Below are 16,388 nucleotides of genomic sequence, written 5' to 3' on the forward strand. Positions count from 1 at the left end.
AGCGACATCCACAGAAGATCTGGGGTTAGTTCTCCAAGATGTTTGAAACAATCTCCTGCTGAGAATCCTTCAAAAACTGTGTGCAAGTACCTAGAAGAGCTGATGATGCTCTGAAGACAAAGGGCGGTCACACCAAATAGTGATTTAGATTTCTCTTTTGTTCATTTATTTTGTATTTTGATAATTGATAAAAAAAGAAACACTTATTTTTAAGGAGTTCTTACTCTGCAACATTTTTTGCACAGTACTAATTATGAAAAGGAATGTAAAATTTAAGAATTTTAATAATTAGATGTAAATTTGTAGAACAGAAACATTGGTGTAAATTTACTAAAATTACTCAAATTTTCTACAAAGTGTAAACTTTATGAGCATTTACACTGTACAATTACTGGTAATGAGCATTCCTATAAAAGCCTGTTTCCTATTAATTGTGCTGTGTGAGGGTATGTGCACACGTAGAATGGTCCACTGTGGATTTTATAAATCTGCAGGGGAAAAACACTGCGTTTTTCCTGCGGATTTACCAAGGTTTTTGTGCGGATTCCACTGCGGTTTTACACCTGCGGTTTTCTATTATGGAGCAAGTGTAAACCGCTGCGGATTCCGCACAAAGACATGCTGCGGAATGTAAACCGCTGCGTTTCCGTGCGTTTTTTCCGCAGCATGGGCACAGCGTTTTCAGTTTCCCATAGGTTTACATTGTACTGTAAACTCATGGGAGACTGCTGCGGACCCGCAGCAAAATCCGCATTGTGTGCACATAGCCTAAACAGGCTGACAATCACCAGAAGATCGAGTAAAACACTTCCTCTTTTCAGCAGTATCATTATCATCACAGACAGGATTACAATGAAAGTGAACATGACTATAAAACAAGATACAGTAACACAGGATTCTCCATTCATAATATGTGATGTCACAGCTCACTTCCTCCCCCTTCCTGTACAATGATTTTTTTCCTGGATCAGTCCAGTAGCCAGTATGAAAATTGAAATGCTTCTGATTTTTATTAAATACAGATTGTGATGATTGACAGCTCGGGCTGATGTGAACTGAATGCTCTCCTGTGCTGCGCTGAATGTGGCCAGATCCAGCGCTCCGGGTCAGATTCAGAGCAGCGCTTGCAAGCTCTATAGCTCCTTGCCTAGGAAACCTGTTGCCTCTGAAATATGGCAGAGGCGGCCAATATGGTGGTGAGCTGCACACCATAAAATTAACAATCCATTCCTGAAAAGCTAGAGGATTTCTTTTTATTAAGTGGCAAATTGCAAAGTTTCTTGCCTTTACAATTATTTTTAATTTTTACCCATTTAAGGGAAGACAATATCTTTAATCAAATATGAAAAAGCGCAACCAATAAGCTACATGATCTTTTGCCCAAATAATGTTTCCATTTACCAAAAGAAAGGAAAATATAAAAACAAAGTGAAAGCTCTGTAACAAACAGTAAATATAATGCTTTATACAAAGACTGGAACAATCCATAATTCTGGTAATATGATAAAGATGAGGATTTCCATTTCTCTGTTGCTTGCTTGTAAATTATTGCAGCTCCAGACACATTACACTCTGGGGCTGATTTATTGATGTGACAAAATGACGGCTTTATTTGCACTTAAAAATTGTGTTTCGTGTTTTTCACCATATTTATTTCAGGTTTTTTTTAACAAGCACAACAAAAGAGCGTGGCCAATCAGAAATCTGGACACGAGGCCTGAATTGCGATCCTGTGCACCATAGATTCATAGTTATGCCACCGTCTGGCATCAATAAAAGGGAACCGGTCACATTACGTATTTAGCATATATATAAGCTAAATACGTAGTCTTGCCATTTTCACACTGGAGATTTTTTTTTTTTTTTAGCCTAATACGTTGTCTTTTCAGGTTGAATTTGGAGTTTTCAGCAGGCTCGTTATCAATGACTGGTAACTCCTCAATACACATCTGATAACACAAGATCCACCAATCCCAATGGGCGATGTCACCGCTGACCCTGCTCCAAGTCACAGCTACTTTTGCGCACGCTCATTAGATGCTTTAACACAAAAGATATGGTCCGACAATCCCTGAAGGAACAGGAATTAGGAATAGAAAAATTATTGATTTCAGTAATATGTAATTTTCAGACGAGGAATTCACTTTAAAGTCAGACAGCTTTAGTACATTTGCACCACTGACTTTTAGGCTAGGTTTCCCCCAATGAGTTTTTGGTTAGTTTTTTAAGCTGTGTATTTTCGAAAAAATGAGAGTTACCCATTTTACTTAATAGGTGAGGAAAATCTGCAATATCAAAAACACACCAAAAACTCATAGTGGGAATGCAGACTTAAGTAGGCAGGGCCGGACTGGCCATGTGATATTTCTGGCACATGCCAGATGGGCCGGCAGTGGTGCGCATTGTCAGCTGCGTTGTTAACAGCATTGGTTTCATCAGGACGCCCATACTGTTAACTAAATGCCGGTTTCCTCGCCTTTTCAAATTCTTTTGCCCCACTTCCATCTTTTCTACATCCTCCTCCTTCTCATCGTGTGTCCAGTTAGTGCCTCACTTACGCCGCCTCCTCCTGGCCCCTCTCGCCGCCTCCTCCTGGCCCCTCTTCCGTCCCGGATGGCGTACTCCCTCTGCCACCCTTCCGGTCTAATATAGTCACCACATGACGTCATCTCTGGCATTGGCGGTCTATCCAAACCCAGCATCTTCTGCAGCAGAAGATGGATGTCTGTCTCCTCGGCCTGGTGAGCGCTTGCGCCGCCTCCTCCCTCTGCTCGTTTAGCAGTTGTCTGTCAGGTAGACACCTCTCTTTTTCAGAGTATTTCTATCACCACCATTGCTGTCCACATTTCTCCCCAGCTCACTTCTCCCATTAACCTTCATTTTCTATCATGATTTTTTGCTGCATTTTAGCCCGAGCTCTCCATTTTATTGCTGGCTTATTTGTCCTTCTATCATCTTTACCCCTCATGGTATATAATTACTTGATCCCCTTTTTTTCCCCACCCACTTTCTATATCTGGTCCCTTCCTTTGTCTTTCTCACCTACTTTAATCCTTATAGGCCTCAAATTACCGTACTCTTCTCCTCACCTTTACAGTAATTCCATGTTCATTTTAGTCCTTATCTTATTTCTTCCCACATAAGAAAAAAACGGGAGTATCCTTTTTTTTTCTTTGTTTTTTTTTCTTCCCCTTTTCTGTATCTATTTTTTTCTGCAATTTGTACTTAACTTTTTTTCTTTATGGCTTGTTTCCATGTATTTACTGATAAGTGGCTATTGAGCATGCTTATTGATCACCCTCATGTGTTTATGCATTTTTGTATATATTAGTTACATTTTTATTTTATATTTGTTTTACATTATGAATGTATCCGAAACATTGCCCAAAAATCTTGTACAGACACGTTTTTGCAGAACCAATAAAATTACGTCTTTTTCATTGGAATATATATCGGTGCTGCGGTATTTCAAGTCAAATCAAGTTTATTGTACCTCGGAGCACGAAATCTACGGACCGTCTGAGTCCCCCCCACATCATTCTCTACTCTCTCCATACTGGTAACCATGGCCGGCCTTGGCTATGTACGATCGCACAGGGCGCCGACTGCAGTGGGGGCGACTTCCCCACCCTCTGCTGTTAGACCACTTATAACCCCAGAGAGGGACCTGCATGGCACTAAGGAGGCGGAATGGTGCCGTGTCCTCCACCCCATCTCATCCTCTGCACTCACGAGCCCTCTGGCTGTTCAGTTGTAGCTCCAGAGGAGACAGGAGATGTGAATGAAGCCAGCACGGACTGGCCAAACATTGACCAGTCAGGGCCATAGGGCCAGGCTTCCTTTCTGCTGTAGCCCTGGAGCTCAGCTGTCCATCCTACTCACATGAGGAGGAGTCTCGGTCAGGAACTTGTGCTGCACGTGATGTTACCGGTGGGTGGGGTGGAGAGGAGGCACAGGGCAGCTAAGCAGCAGGTACTTATATCTGAGCCAAGTGTGTTTATATCTAATATATACCATATATCTAATGTATTAGTGACTTCAATGTACAACAGGTGCGGTATATGTCCAGTATGTGAATACCAACTGCTGTACATGTTCAGGGTTAGGGCTCTGTAAGGTATATACTATGTCCGGTGCCTGTGTGCAATATACAGCCAGTGTGGGTTTGGGCTGTGAGGTGGACCATCATACCGTAACGGGGGTGTTTGGGGGAACCATGGGGCCATCATACTGTGTGGGGGACTATCATACGGTGTAAGGTTTTCATGGTCCATAATGCATAATTACAGCTGGATCCTATCTGCCCATAAAATTCGTAGGCATTTAGCCCAGGGGAGGCATTTTAGGTTAGAGTCCCATCAAAGGGGTATGCCTTGTCGTGGCTAATGGCATCTCATGAATTGGCCAATTTGTCGGCTAAGTACCTTCATTATTTAAGCATATTTTCTATAGCAGTAGTGCAGTTCCAATTTCACATATTCAATGTTTTCATATTTCAGCATTTCAGAGTGCAGCTGTATTATCTTGGTTTTATTACTGGGTACTGGGTAATTATAAGGGCTCAGGGCAGATTATTCTTAAAGGAGGCACAAGGGAATTATAAGGCAGCACAAAGGGACATTATTACTGTAAATCCGTAAGGAGGCATGGCGCAGCATTATCATAAGGAGGCATAGGTGGATATTTTTATAGGGTGCTATATAATTAAGGAGGCAAGTGTGAGCATTATTCCTATGAGAAAATACAGAAGAAACATTAAAACTGTAGGGGCACTCATAGGGCGCTGTTATTGTGTGTGACAATTGGAGGGTAGTATTACTATATAGGGCAAAGAAGGGGCATTATTACTATCTGGGGCACGGTTACTAGCACTATATGGTTTGTGTAGAGGTGGCAGAATGTGAGGAAGTCCTGGAACAGCAGTAAAGATGTAAGTGTGTTATATTTTACAGGGACAAGTTACAGATGGAAGAAGAGGTCATGGTGGTCTGGGCCAAATGAAAGGAAAAGGGAAAATGACAGCAATCAGTGAGAATATCACTGGTAAGAGAGAACCTGTACATTATAGACACATTCTGCAGAGCAATGGGTTAGACCTGATTATGCAGTCACTGTATTGCGGTGATATCAGAGGTTTTGGTTAAATGGGCTGTCCATGATTGAAGTTGAGAGGGATATATATACACTGCTCAAAAAAGTAAAGGGAACACTTAAACAACAGAATATAACTTCAAGTAAATCAAACTTCTGTGAAATCAAACTGTCCACTTAGGAAGCAACACTGATTGATAATCAATTTCACATGCTGTTGTGCAAATGGAATAGACAACAGATGGAAATTATTGGCAATTATCAAGACCCCCTCAATAAAGGAGCGGTTCTGCAGGTGGGGACCACAGACCACATCTCAGTACCAATGCTTTCTGACTGATGTTTTGGTCACTTTTGAATGTTGGTTGTGCTTTCACACTCGTGGTAGCATGAGATGGACTCTATAACCTACACAAGTGGCTCAGGTAGTGCAGCTCATCCAGGATGTCACATCAATGCGAGTTGTGGCAAGAAGGTTTGCTGTGTCTGTCAGCATAGTGTCCAGAGGCTGGAGGCGCTACCAGGAGACAGGCCAGTAACCAGGAGACGTGGACGGGGCCGTAGGAGGGCAACAACCCAGCAGCAGGACCGCTACCTCAGCCTTTGTGCAAGGAGGAACAGGAGGAGCACTGCCAGAGCCCTGCAAAATGACCTCCAGCAGGCCACAAATGTGCATGTGTCAGCCCAAACGGTAAGAAACCGACTCCATGAGGATGGTCTGAATGCCCGACGTCCACAGATGGGGGTTGTGTTCACAGCCCAACACCGTGCAGGATGCTTGGCATTTGCCACAGAACAGGATTGGCAAATTCACCACTGGCGTCCTGTGCTCTTCACAGATGAAAGCAGGTTCACACTGAGCACGTGACAGAGGTGACAGAGTCTGGAGATGCCATGGAGAGCGATCTGCTGCCTGCAGCATCCTTCAGCACAACTGGTTTGGCAGTGGGTCAGAAATGGTGTGGGGTGGCATTTCTTTGGAGGGCCGCACAGCCCTCCATGTGCTCACCAGAGGTAGCCTGACTGCCATTAGGTACTGAGATGAGATTCTCAAACCCCCTGTGAGACCATATGCTGGTGCGGTTGGCCCTGGGTTCCTCCTAATGCAGGACAATGCCAGACCTCAAGTGGCTGGAGTGTGTCAGCAGTTCCTGCAAGATGAAGGCATTGAAGCTATAGACTGGCCCGCCCGTTCCCCAGACCTGAATCCGATTTAGCACATCTGAGAGATAATGTCTCGCTCCATCCACCAATGTCATGTTGCACCACAGACTGTCCAGGAGTTGGCGGATGCTTTAGTCCAGGTCTGGGAGATCCCTCAGGAAACCATCCGCCGCCTCATCAGGAGCATGCCCAGGCATTGTAGGGAGGTCATACAGGCACGTGGAGGCCACACACACTACTGAGCACCTTTTCCTTGTCATGAGGCATTTCCACTGAAGTTGGATCAGCCTGTAATTTGATTTTCCACTTTGATTTTGAGTATCATTTCAAATCCAGACCTCCATGGGATATTCATTTTGATTTACATTGATAACTTATGTTTTATTGTTCTGAACACATTCCACTATGCAATGAATAAAAATTTGCAACTGGAATATTTCATTCAGAGATATGTAGGATGTGGGATTTTACTGTTCCCTTTATTTTTTTGATAATATATATACAGGACAGACCAAAAAGGTTGGACACACCTCATTTAAAGATTTTTCTGTATTTTCATGACTATGAAAACTGTACATTCACACTGAAGGCATCAAAACTATGAATTAACACATGTGGAATTATATACTTAACAAAAAAGTGTGAAACAACTGAAATTATGTCTTATATTCTATGTTCTTCAAAGTAGCCACCTTTTGATTTGATGACTGCTTTGCACACTCTTGGCATTCTCTTGATGAGCTTCAAGAGGTAGTCACCGGGAATGATCTTCCAACAATCTTGAAGGAGTTCCCAGAGATGCTTAGCACTTGTTGGCCCTTTTGCCTTCACTCTGCGGTCCAGCTCACCCCAAACCATCTCGATTGGGTTCAGGTCTGGTGACTGTGGAGGCCAGGTCATCTGGTGTAGCACCCCATCACTCTCCTTCTTGGTCAAATAGCCCTTACACAGCCTGGAGGTGAGTTTGGGGTCATTGTCCTGTTGAAAAATAAATGATGGTCCAACTAAACGCAAACCGGATGGAATAGCATGCCGCTGCAAGATGCTGTGGTAGCCATGCTGGTTCAGTATGCCTTCAATTTTTAATAAATCCCCAACAGTGTCACCAGCAAAGCACCTCCACACCATCACACCTCCTCCTCCATGCTTCACGGTGGAAACTAGGCATGTAGAGTCCATCCGTTCACCTTTTCTGCGTCGCACAAAGACACGGTGGTTGGAACCAAAGATCTCAAATTTGGACTCATCAGACCAAAGCACAGATTTCCACTGGTTTAATGTCCATTCTTTGTGTTCTTTAGCCCAAACAAGTCTCTTCTGCTTGTTGCCTGTCCTTAGCAGTGGTTTCCTAGCAGCTATTTTACCATGAAGGCCTGCTGCACAAAGTCTCCTCTTAACAGTTGTAGTAGAGATGTTTCTGCTGCTAGAACTCTGTGTGGCATTGACCTGGTCTCTAATCTGAGCTGCTGTTAACCTGCGATTTCTGAGGCTGGTGACTAGGATAAACTTATCCTCAGATAACTCAGATCCTCAGATTTCAGTTGTTTCACACTTTTTTGTTAAGTATATAATTCCACATGTGTTAATTCATAGTTTCGATGCCTTCAGTGTGAATGTACAATTTTCACAGTCATGAAATACAGAAAAAAAAAAAAAAAAATTATATATATATATATATATATATATATATATATATATATATATATATATATATATATATATATATATATATATTACACACACACACACAAAACACACACACATACATACATACATGCATACATACATACACAAGGTTCCTCCTGGTTCCGAGTAATTTCTCGAAGCAGTCCACAGTCTTATAGGTCAGTGTGGTCACTGATCCCCAGTTATTTATACACTGCTAAAAAATAAAGGGAACACTAAAATACCGCATCCTAGATATCACTGAATGAAATATTCCAGTTATAAATCTTTATTCATTACATAGTGGAATGTGTTAACAAAATATAAAAATGATTAATGTAAATCAAAATTAATATCCCACGGAGGTCTGGATTTGGAATGATACTCAAAATCAAAGTAGAAAATCAAACTACAGTCTGATCCAACTTCAGTGGAATTGCCTCAAGGCAAGGAAATGATGCTCAGTAGTGTGTGTGGCCTCCACGTGCCTATATAACATCCCTACAACGCCTGGGCATGTGCCTGATAACGCAGAAGATGTTCTCCTGATGGATCTCCTCCCAGACCTGGATTAAAGCATCAGTCAATTCCTGGACAGTCTGTAGTGCAATATGACGTTGGTGGACGGAACGAGACATTGATGTCCCAGATGTGATCAATTAGATTCAGATCTGGGGAATGGGCAAGCCAGTCCATAGCATTAATGCCTTCATCATGTAGGAACTGCTGACACAGTTCAGCCACATGAGGCCTAGCATTGTCATGAATCAGAAGAAACCCAGCACCCACTGCACCTGCATATGGTCTCACAATGGGTCTGAGGATCTCATCCCTAAGGTTAGCACATGGAGGGCTGTGCGGCCCTCCAAGAAAATGCCTCCTCACACCATTACTGATCCACTGCCAAACCGATCATGCTGGAGGATGTCGCAGGCAGCAGAAAGTTTTCCACAGCGTCTCCAGACTCTGTCACTTGTGCTCGCTGTGAGCCGGCCCTCATCTGTGAAGAGCACAGAGCGCCAATGGTGAATCTGCTAATCTTGGTGTTCCCTGGCAAATACCAATCACCCTGCACAGTGTTGGGTTGTAAGCACAACACCCACTTGTGGACGTCGGGTCCTAATACCACCCTGTGTTTATGATAACACTGGTCAACGCAATTTTTCTGGCAAAAGGTTTTAAAACATATTTTAAGTCAATTTTGGCTGCTGATTACGAATATGAACTCAGTTTTTGGCTATCACATCAGGATTTCGAGATATTTTCAATTTTTGATGAAAATTACTCCAATCTAATGTTTTATGATAAAAACACATGATTTTCGATACTACATTGTATATTTTTAATCAACGAATAACAAAGATTACAAAGTCTATGTACAGCAAATCAAATATACTTACAGAATTAAACTACAAAATATAAAAACACATATATATGGCACACAGATGAATGACAAATGGCAGTTATTTGAACTTTCTTTTCTTGGCTGATCTGTGATGTACAGCTTCTGGGTTGTCTCTCATCAAGCTCCAGCAATAGTCAGCCATCATATGTGAGTCCCACCGGCCTTGATACCGTTCTTCCATTGTTTTAATGTCCTGATGAAAACGCTCCCCTTGTTCCTCGCTCACATCCCCAAGGTTCTCTGGAAAAAAAGTGCAAATGGCTGTGTAAATAGTGAATCTTGATACTCATTCTACATCCAAGATTTCGCAGACTCATTAGTAGCTCTTCCACAATCTCTTCGTAGTTGTCTGCTTTCTTATTCCCTAGAAAATTCTGCACCACATTACATAAATGCATTCCAATCTCTTTCTTCTGTCTCATTCATTGATATGATAAAATTTGGGTCTCTCATAAGTGTTCTTATTTGAGGTCCATCAAATATTCCAGCCTTTTTCTTCTCCTCACTAAGACCAGGAAAAGTTGAACATATATAGTTAAAGCATTCTCCACTGTGATTGAGAGCTTTGACGAACTGCTTCATCGATCCAAGTTTTATGTGTAAGGGAGGAAAGACAATATTCTTCCTATCCACTAGAGGATCATGGATGACATTCTTATTGCCAGATGCCAAACTCTGTCAATGAGGCCATTCAGTTTTCACCCAATGCTCTGCTGTAGCTCTACTGTCCAGTAGCACAGAAAACAAGGGTGTTCTCATAACAAATGGGAATTATGCATGTTCAAAGAAAACAAAGACATTCTAACATTTATTGGGAGACTAAATGAAAACTAAATTTACCTTAGTGAACCGTATTAACCGGCACTTTTCATACACTACTTATATTTATCATGGAATTCTTGAAAATGGGCTATATACCTGTAGCGCAAAAACGTGATGTGATAGAGACATTATAAGATCAGACTTGAATTCAGCACCCTCAAATTAGTCTAAAACTGTTCTTAAAGTCCATGCCAGAAAAACTTTTTTTTTTTTTTTTTTGTAGACCAGTGTAGTTTGAGGAAACACATGGATGTTAGTGGCCAGCTGGAGGCCATTTTGCAGGCCTCTGGCTCAGCTCCTTCTGTTTCTCCTTACACAAAGGAGGTAGCCCTGCTGCTGGGTTGTTGCCCTCCTACAGCCCCCTCCACATCTCTTGGTGCACTGGCCTTTCTCCTGGTACTGTATCTGCTCCATGCTCTGCACACTGTGCGAACAGACATCTACCGTTCTTGCCACAGCTCACATTGATGTGCTATCCTGGATGAGTTGCATTACCTGAGCAACTTCTGTGGGTTGTAGATGGGTGGTACACACTGCCTCATGTTACTGTACCTCTAGGGGCGACAGCAATGACAAAAATAACCAAAACAACGGCCAAAAAGGATGAGAACAGAGAAATGGTCTGTGGTCACCCCCTGGAGAACCACTCTTTTATAGGGGTTGTCTTGCTAATTGCCTATCATTTCTACCTGTTGTCTGTTCCATTTGCAAACAGCAGGAGGAATTGATTCATAACTGGACAGTTTGATTTCACAGAAGTGTGATTTGGAGTTACATTGTGTTGTTTAATGTTCTGTGTATTTTTTTGAGCAGTGTATATATACACACATAGGGGGAAATAAGTAGAAAATAAGTATTTAACACATTGCCGATTTTGCAAGTTTTCCCACCTACAAAGAATGGAGAGATCTGTAATTTTTATCGTAGGTACGCTAACTGTGAGAAACAATATTAAAAAAAAAATCCAGAAAATCACATTGTATGACTTTTACATAATTAAGTTTTAATTTACTGCATGAAATAAGTATTTGATACAATAGAAAAACAGAACTTAATATTTGGTACAGAAACCTTTGTTTACAATTACAGAGGTCACACGTTTCCTCTAGTTCTGGACAAAGTTTGCACACACTGCAGTGGGGATTTTGGCCCATTCCTGCATACAGATCTTCTCCAGATCTTTCAGGTTTCAGGGCTATTGCTGGGCAACGTTCAGTTTCAGCTTCCTCCAAAGATTTTCTATTGGGTCCAGGTCAGGAGACAGGCTAGGCCACTCCAGAACCTTGACATTCTTCTTCTCCTTAGTTGTCCTGGCTGTGTGTTTAGGGTCATTGTCATGCTGTAAGACCCAGCTACGACCCATCTTCAATGCTCTTACTGAGGGAAAGAGGTTGTTGGTCAAAATCCCATGATACATGACCCCATCCATCCTCTCTTCAATACGGTGCAGTCGTCCTGTCGCCTGTGCAGAAAAGCACCCCCAGTATGATGTTCCCCCACCATACTTCACAGTTGGGATGGTATTCTTGGGGTTTAACCCACCCTCTTCTTCCTCCAAAGATGGAGAGTTGATACCAAAAAGTTTATTTTACTCTCATCTGACCACATGACCTTCTCCCATGCCTCCCGTGGATCATCCAGATGGTTATTGGCAGACTTAAACGGGCCTGGACATGTGCTGGTGTGAGCAGGGTGACCTTGTGTGCCCTGCAGGATTTTAACTCATGACGGCGTAGTGTCGCTAACGGTAATGTTTGAGATTGTGGTCCCAGCTCTCTTCAGGTCACGGTTATATTGTCACGTTCCCAAGTTATTATACATCGGTGCCATCCTTGGGTCCCCAGTTATTATACATCGGCGCGGTCCTTGGGTCCCCAGTTATTATACATCGGCGCGGTCCTTGGGTCCCCAGTTATTACACATCGGCGTTGTCCTTGGGTCCTCATTTATTACATATCGGCGTGGTCCTTGGGTCCTCATTTATTACACATCGGAGCGGTCCTTGGGTCCTAAGTTATTATACATCGGCGCCGTCCTTGGGTCCCCAGTTATTATACATCGGCGCAGTCCTTGGGTCCTCTGTTATTACATATCGGCGTGGTCCTTGGGTCCTCAGTTATTACACATCGGAGCGGTCCTTGAGTCCCCAGTTATTGTACATCGGCGCCGTCCTTGGGTCCCCAGTTATTATACATCGGTGTGGTCCTTGGGTCCTCAGTTATTACACATCGGCGCCGTCATTGGGTCCTCAGTTATTACACATCGGCGCGGTCCTTGTGTCCCCAGTTATTATACATCAGCGCAGTCCTTGGGTCCTCTGTTTACACATCGGCACGGTTCTTGGGTCCTCTTATTACACATCGGACCGGTCATTGGGTCCTCATTTATTACAGATCGGCGTGGTCCTTGGTTCCTAAGTTATTATACATCGGCACCATCCTTGGGTCCCCAGTTATTATACATCGGTGCGGTCCTTGGGTCCTCAGCATTATACACCGGCGCCATCCTTGGGTCCCCAGTTTTTTATATGGGCACAGTCACGGGTTACTCACATTGGTGCAGTGTTTGGTTATACAGATTGGGGTGGTCCCTGGATTTATATGCTGGTGCGGTCACATATATATATATATATATATACACACATACATACACATTGGCACGGTCCATGGTCCCAGACAGATATATATATATATATATATATATATATATATATATATATATATATATATATATATATAGTGAAATCCCCAGTTATATATATCGTGTGATCCTTGGTCCCCGGTTATATACATCGGCACGGTCCCTGGTCCCCGAGTACCGTACATATATCATGCGGTCCCCGGTTATATACATCGGCACGGTCCCTGATCCCCGGTTATATACATCGGCACGGTCCCTGGTCCCCGGTTATATACATCGGCACGGTCCCTGGTCCCCGGTTATATACATCGGCACGGTCCCTGAGTATATATATCACGCGGTCCCCAGTTATATACATCGGCACGGTCCCTGGTCCCCAGTAAATATATATATATATATATATATATATATATATATATATATATATATATATACACACATATATCCGCTCGGTCCCCGGTTATATACATCGGCACGGTCCCTGGTCCCCGGTTATATACATCGGCACGGTCCCTGGTCCCCGGTTATATACATCGGCACGGTCCCTGGTCCCCGGTTATATACATCGGCACGGTCCCTGGTCCCCGGTTATATACATCGGTACGGTCCCCGGTTATATACATCAACACGGTCCCTGGTCCCCAGTAATATATATATATCCGCTCGGTCCCAGATATGATGTCACCTCCATCAGGCATGCAGCTGCAGTGACTTCTCGGTGACGCTATAACCCGCTATCCATCACTCCCCCCGTCCCACCATCACCATTACCTGCTCCACTCCCAGGAACTGGTAGAAGTTTTGCTGAATCTCCTCCACCAAGTCAAAAAGCTCCAGATCCCCGTTGTCCCAGGCTGAGGCGGGCAGCAGCTGCCAGCAGCACAGGAGGAGCAGCAGGCGGCTATAGCGCGGCCCGGGCCCCCACATCCTGCAGCACCGCACACAGGCCGGCAGCCGCGCCGTCCTCCCTCCGCACAGCAGACGTGGCCGCAGTCCCGGCCTCACAGCCGCTCACTGCCTCAGCCGCAACACTCAGCGTGGGGGGCGGGGATAGCGACGTCACACGAGTCGTGGGAGCCGGCAGAGCGCGGACACCACGGGCCTGCGCCTGGAAGCTGCGGTGACGCGCACGTCACGTGGTAATACGGGATGATGGAGACACTGCTCTGCTATTCCCTCCGTATACTGGGAGGATTGTAGGGCTGTACTGGAGGGAATGAACTGGGAGGACTGAAGGAAGTGTGCAGGGAGGACTGGAGGAAGTGTGCTGGAAGGACTGGAGGAAGTGTGCTGGGAGGACTGGAGGAAGTGTGCTGGGAGGACTGGAGGAAGTGTGCAGGGAGGACTGGAGGAAGTGTACTGGGATGATTGTAGGGGTGTACTGGGTGGACTGGCGGGAAGTGTGCTGGAAGGACTGGAGGAGGTATACTGGGAGGACTGGAGGGAAGTGTGCTGGAAGGACTGGAGGAAGTGTACTGGAGGGAAGTGTGCAGGGAGGACTGGAGGGAAGTTTGCTGAGGACTAGAGGGAAGTGTACTGAGAGGACTGATGGGAAGTGTGCTGGGAGGACTGATGGGAAGTGTGCTGGGAGGACTGATGGGAAGTGTGCTGGGAGGACTGGAGGGAGTGTATTGTGAGGATTGGAGGGAGTGTAATGGAAGGACTGGAGGGAGTGAACTGGGAGGACTTGAGGGACTATGCTGGGAGGACTGGGATGATTGTAGGGGTGTACTGGAGGGAAGTGCTGGGAGGACTGGAGGGAAGTTTGCTGGGGGAACTGGAGCGAAGTGTGGGAGGATTGGAGGGAAGTGTGGGAGAACTGGAGGGAAGTGTGGTGGGAGAACTGGAGAGAAGTGTGTTGGGAGGACTGGAGGGAGTGTACTGGGATGATTGTAGGGGTGTACTGGAGGTAAGTGTGCTGGGAGAACTAGAGGGAAGTGCTGGGAGGACGGGAGGGACTGTCCTGGGATGATTGTAGTGGTGTACTGGAGGTAAGTGTGCTTGGAGAACTGGAGGGAAGTGCTGGGAGGACTGGAGGGAGTGTACTGGGATGATTGTAGGGGTGTGCTGGAGGGAAGTGTGGTGGGAGAACTTGAGGGAAGTGTGGTGGGAGGACTGGAGGTAAGTGTGCTGGGAGAACTGGAGGGAAGTGTGCTGGGAGGACTGGAGGGAGTGTACTGGGATGATTGTAGGGGTGTACTGGAGGTAAGTGCTGAGAGGACTGGAGGGAAGTGTGCTGGGAGAACTGGAGGGAAGTGTGATGGGAGGACTGGAGGTAAGTGTGCTGGGAGAACTGAAGGGAAGTGTGCTGGGAGGACTGGAGGGAGTGTACTGGGATGATTGTAGGGGTGTACTGGAGGTAAGTGTGCTGGGAGGACTGGAGGTAAGTGTGCTGGGAGAACTGGAGGGAAGTGTGATGGGAGGCATGGCTGTGGAGTCGGAGTTAGTTTTGGTTGGAGTCGGTAGAAATGTACCGACTCCGACTCCAGCTTTAAAAAAAAATGTATTAATATTTCATAATTAAACTCAAACTCAAATATATATGTTCTATCAAACTATGAACAACAGTGATAAGCAGTTCTGCTGGAGATAGAGGCATTTCTTACTTCTTGTGTGTCACTGTTCTCCATTGCCCTTATCTAATCTTATACTTGGTTAACCTCATGGTGCCCCAACCCCCTACTTACAATGTATGAAACTGACTAGACTAGATGTTTACTAGGTGTGCTGTTATGATCCGGTGACCTTGGAGCCACATGAGAGACTTTCTCAGGAGTAGGTGGTACCTGTACTGACCGCAAACCCTAAACTAACACCGCAACTAGAAGTAGCCGTGGGATGTACCTAACACGTCCTAGACACCTCGACACAGCCGGAGGACTAAATACCCCTATAGATGGAAATGGGAATTCTATCTTGCCTCAGAGCAGAACCCCAAAGGATAGGCAGCCCCCCACAAATATTGACCGTGAGTATAAGAGGAAAGACACGCAGGCAGAAAAACAGGATTTAGCAAAAGAGGCACTTCAAGCTAAATAGAAAAGGATAGGACAGAATTCTAAGCGGTCAGTATTAAAATCCTAAAAATATCCACAGCAGATAATACAAATATTCTACATCTAACTAAAGACATAGAAAGTATATCTGCATCTCCTGAGAATCCAGCATGACTGAAAAATCCAAACAAAGTCTAAGCTGGACAAAAACACAATGAATTGCACTGAATTGCAAAGCACACTGCATGTGTGCACAGAGACAAAAACCAGACACTTATCTTTAGCTGAATTGGCAGCAGGGCAAGAGGAACCAGAGAGAGATGCAATCCCTCCAAGAACAATGGACAACTGGCAAGGACTCATGGATCCTGCAAACCTAAATACCTAGTAGAGCTGCAATCAGCAGAAACACCTGCCCTGGATTACAACCCCAAGACAACTGCACTACCACCAACAACCACCGGAGGGAGCCCAAGAGCAGAATTCACAACAGTACCCCCCTCTTGAAGAGGGGTCACCGAACCCTCACCAGAGCCCCCAGGCCGATCAGGACGAGCCAGATGAAAGGCACGGACCAAATCAGCAGCATGAACATCAGAGGCAAA

General features: G+C 44.7%; 1 protein-coding gene across 1 annotated transcript in view; it reads right to left on the reverse strand.

The window, feature by feature from the left end:
* DNAJC1 (DnaJ heat shock protein family (Hsp40) member C1) overlaps positions 1–13,843 on the reverse strand; it is an 85,930-nt gene extending 72,087 nt beyond the window's left edge. Inside the window, exon 1 of the mRNA XM_077268351.1 lies at positions 13,559–13,843. Coding sequence (XP_077124466.1) covers positions 13,559–13,714 — 156 coding nt within the window. The 5' untranslated portion in view covers positions 13,715–13,843. The remainder of the gene's footprint in view (positions 1–13,558) is intronic.
* Positions 13,844–16,388: the final 2,545 nt, after the last annotated feature.

The sequence above is a fragment of the Ranitomeya variabilis genome, chromosome 6 (assembly GCF_051348905.1).
Source record: "Ranitomeya variabilis isolate aRanVar5 chromosome 6, aRanVar5.hap1, whole genome shotgun sequence".
Taxonomy (NCBI): domain Eukaryota; kingdom Metazoa; phylum Chordata; class Amphibia; order Anura; family Dendrobatidae; genus Ranitomeya; species Ranitomeya variabilis.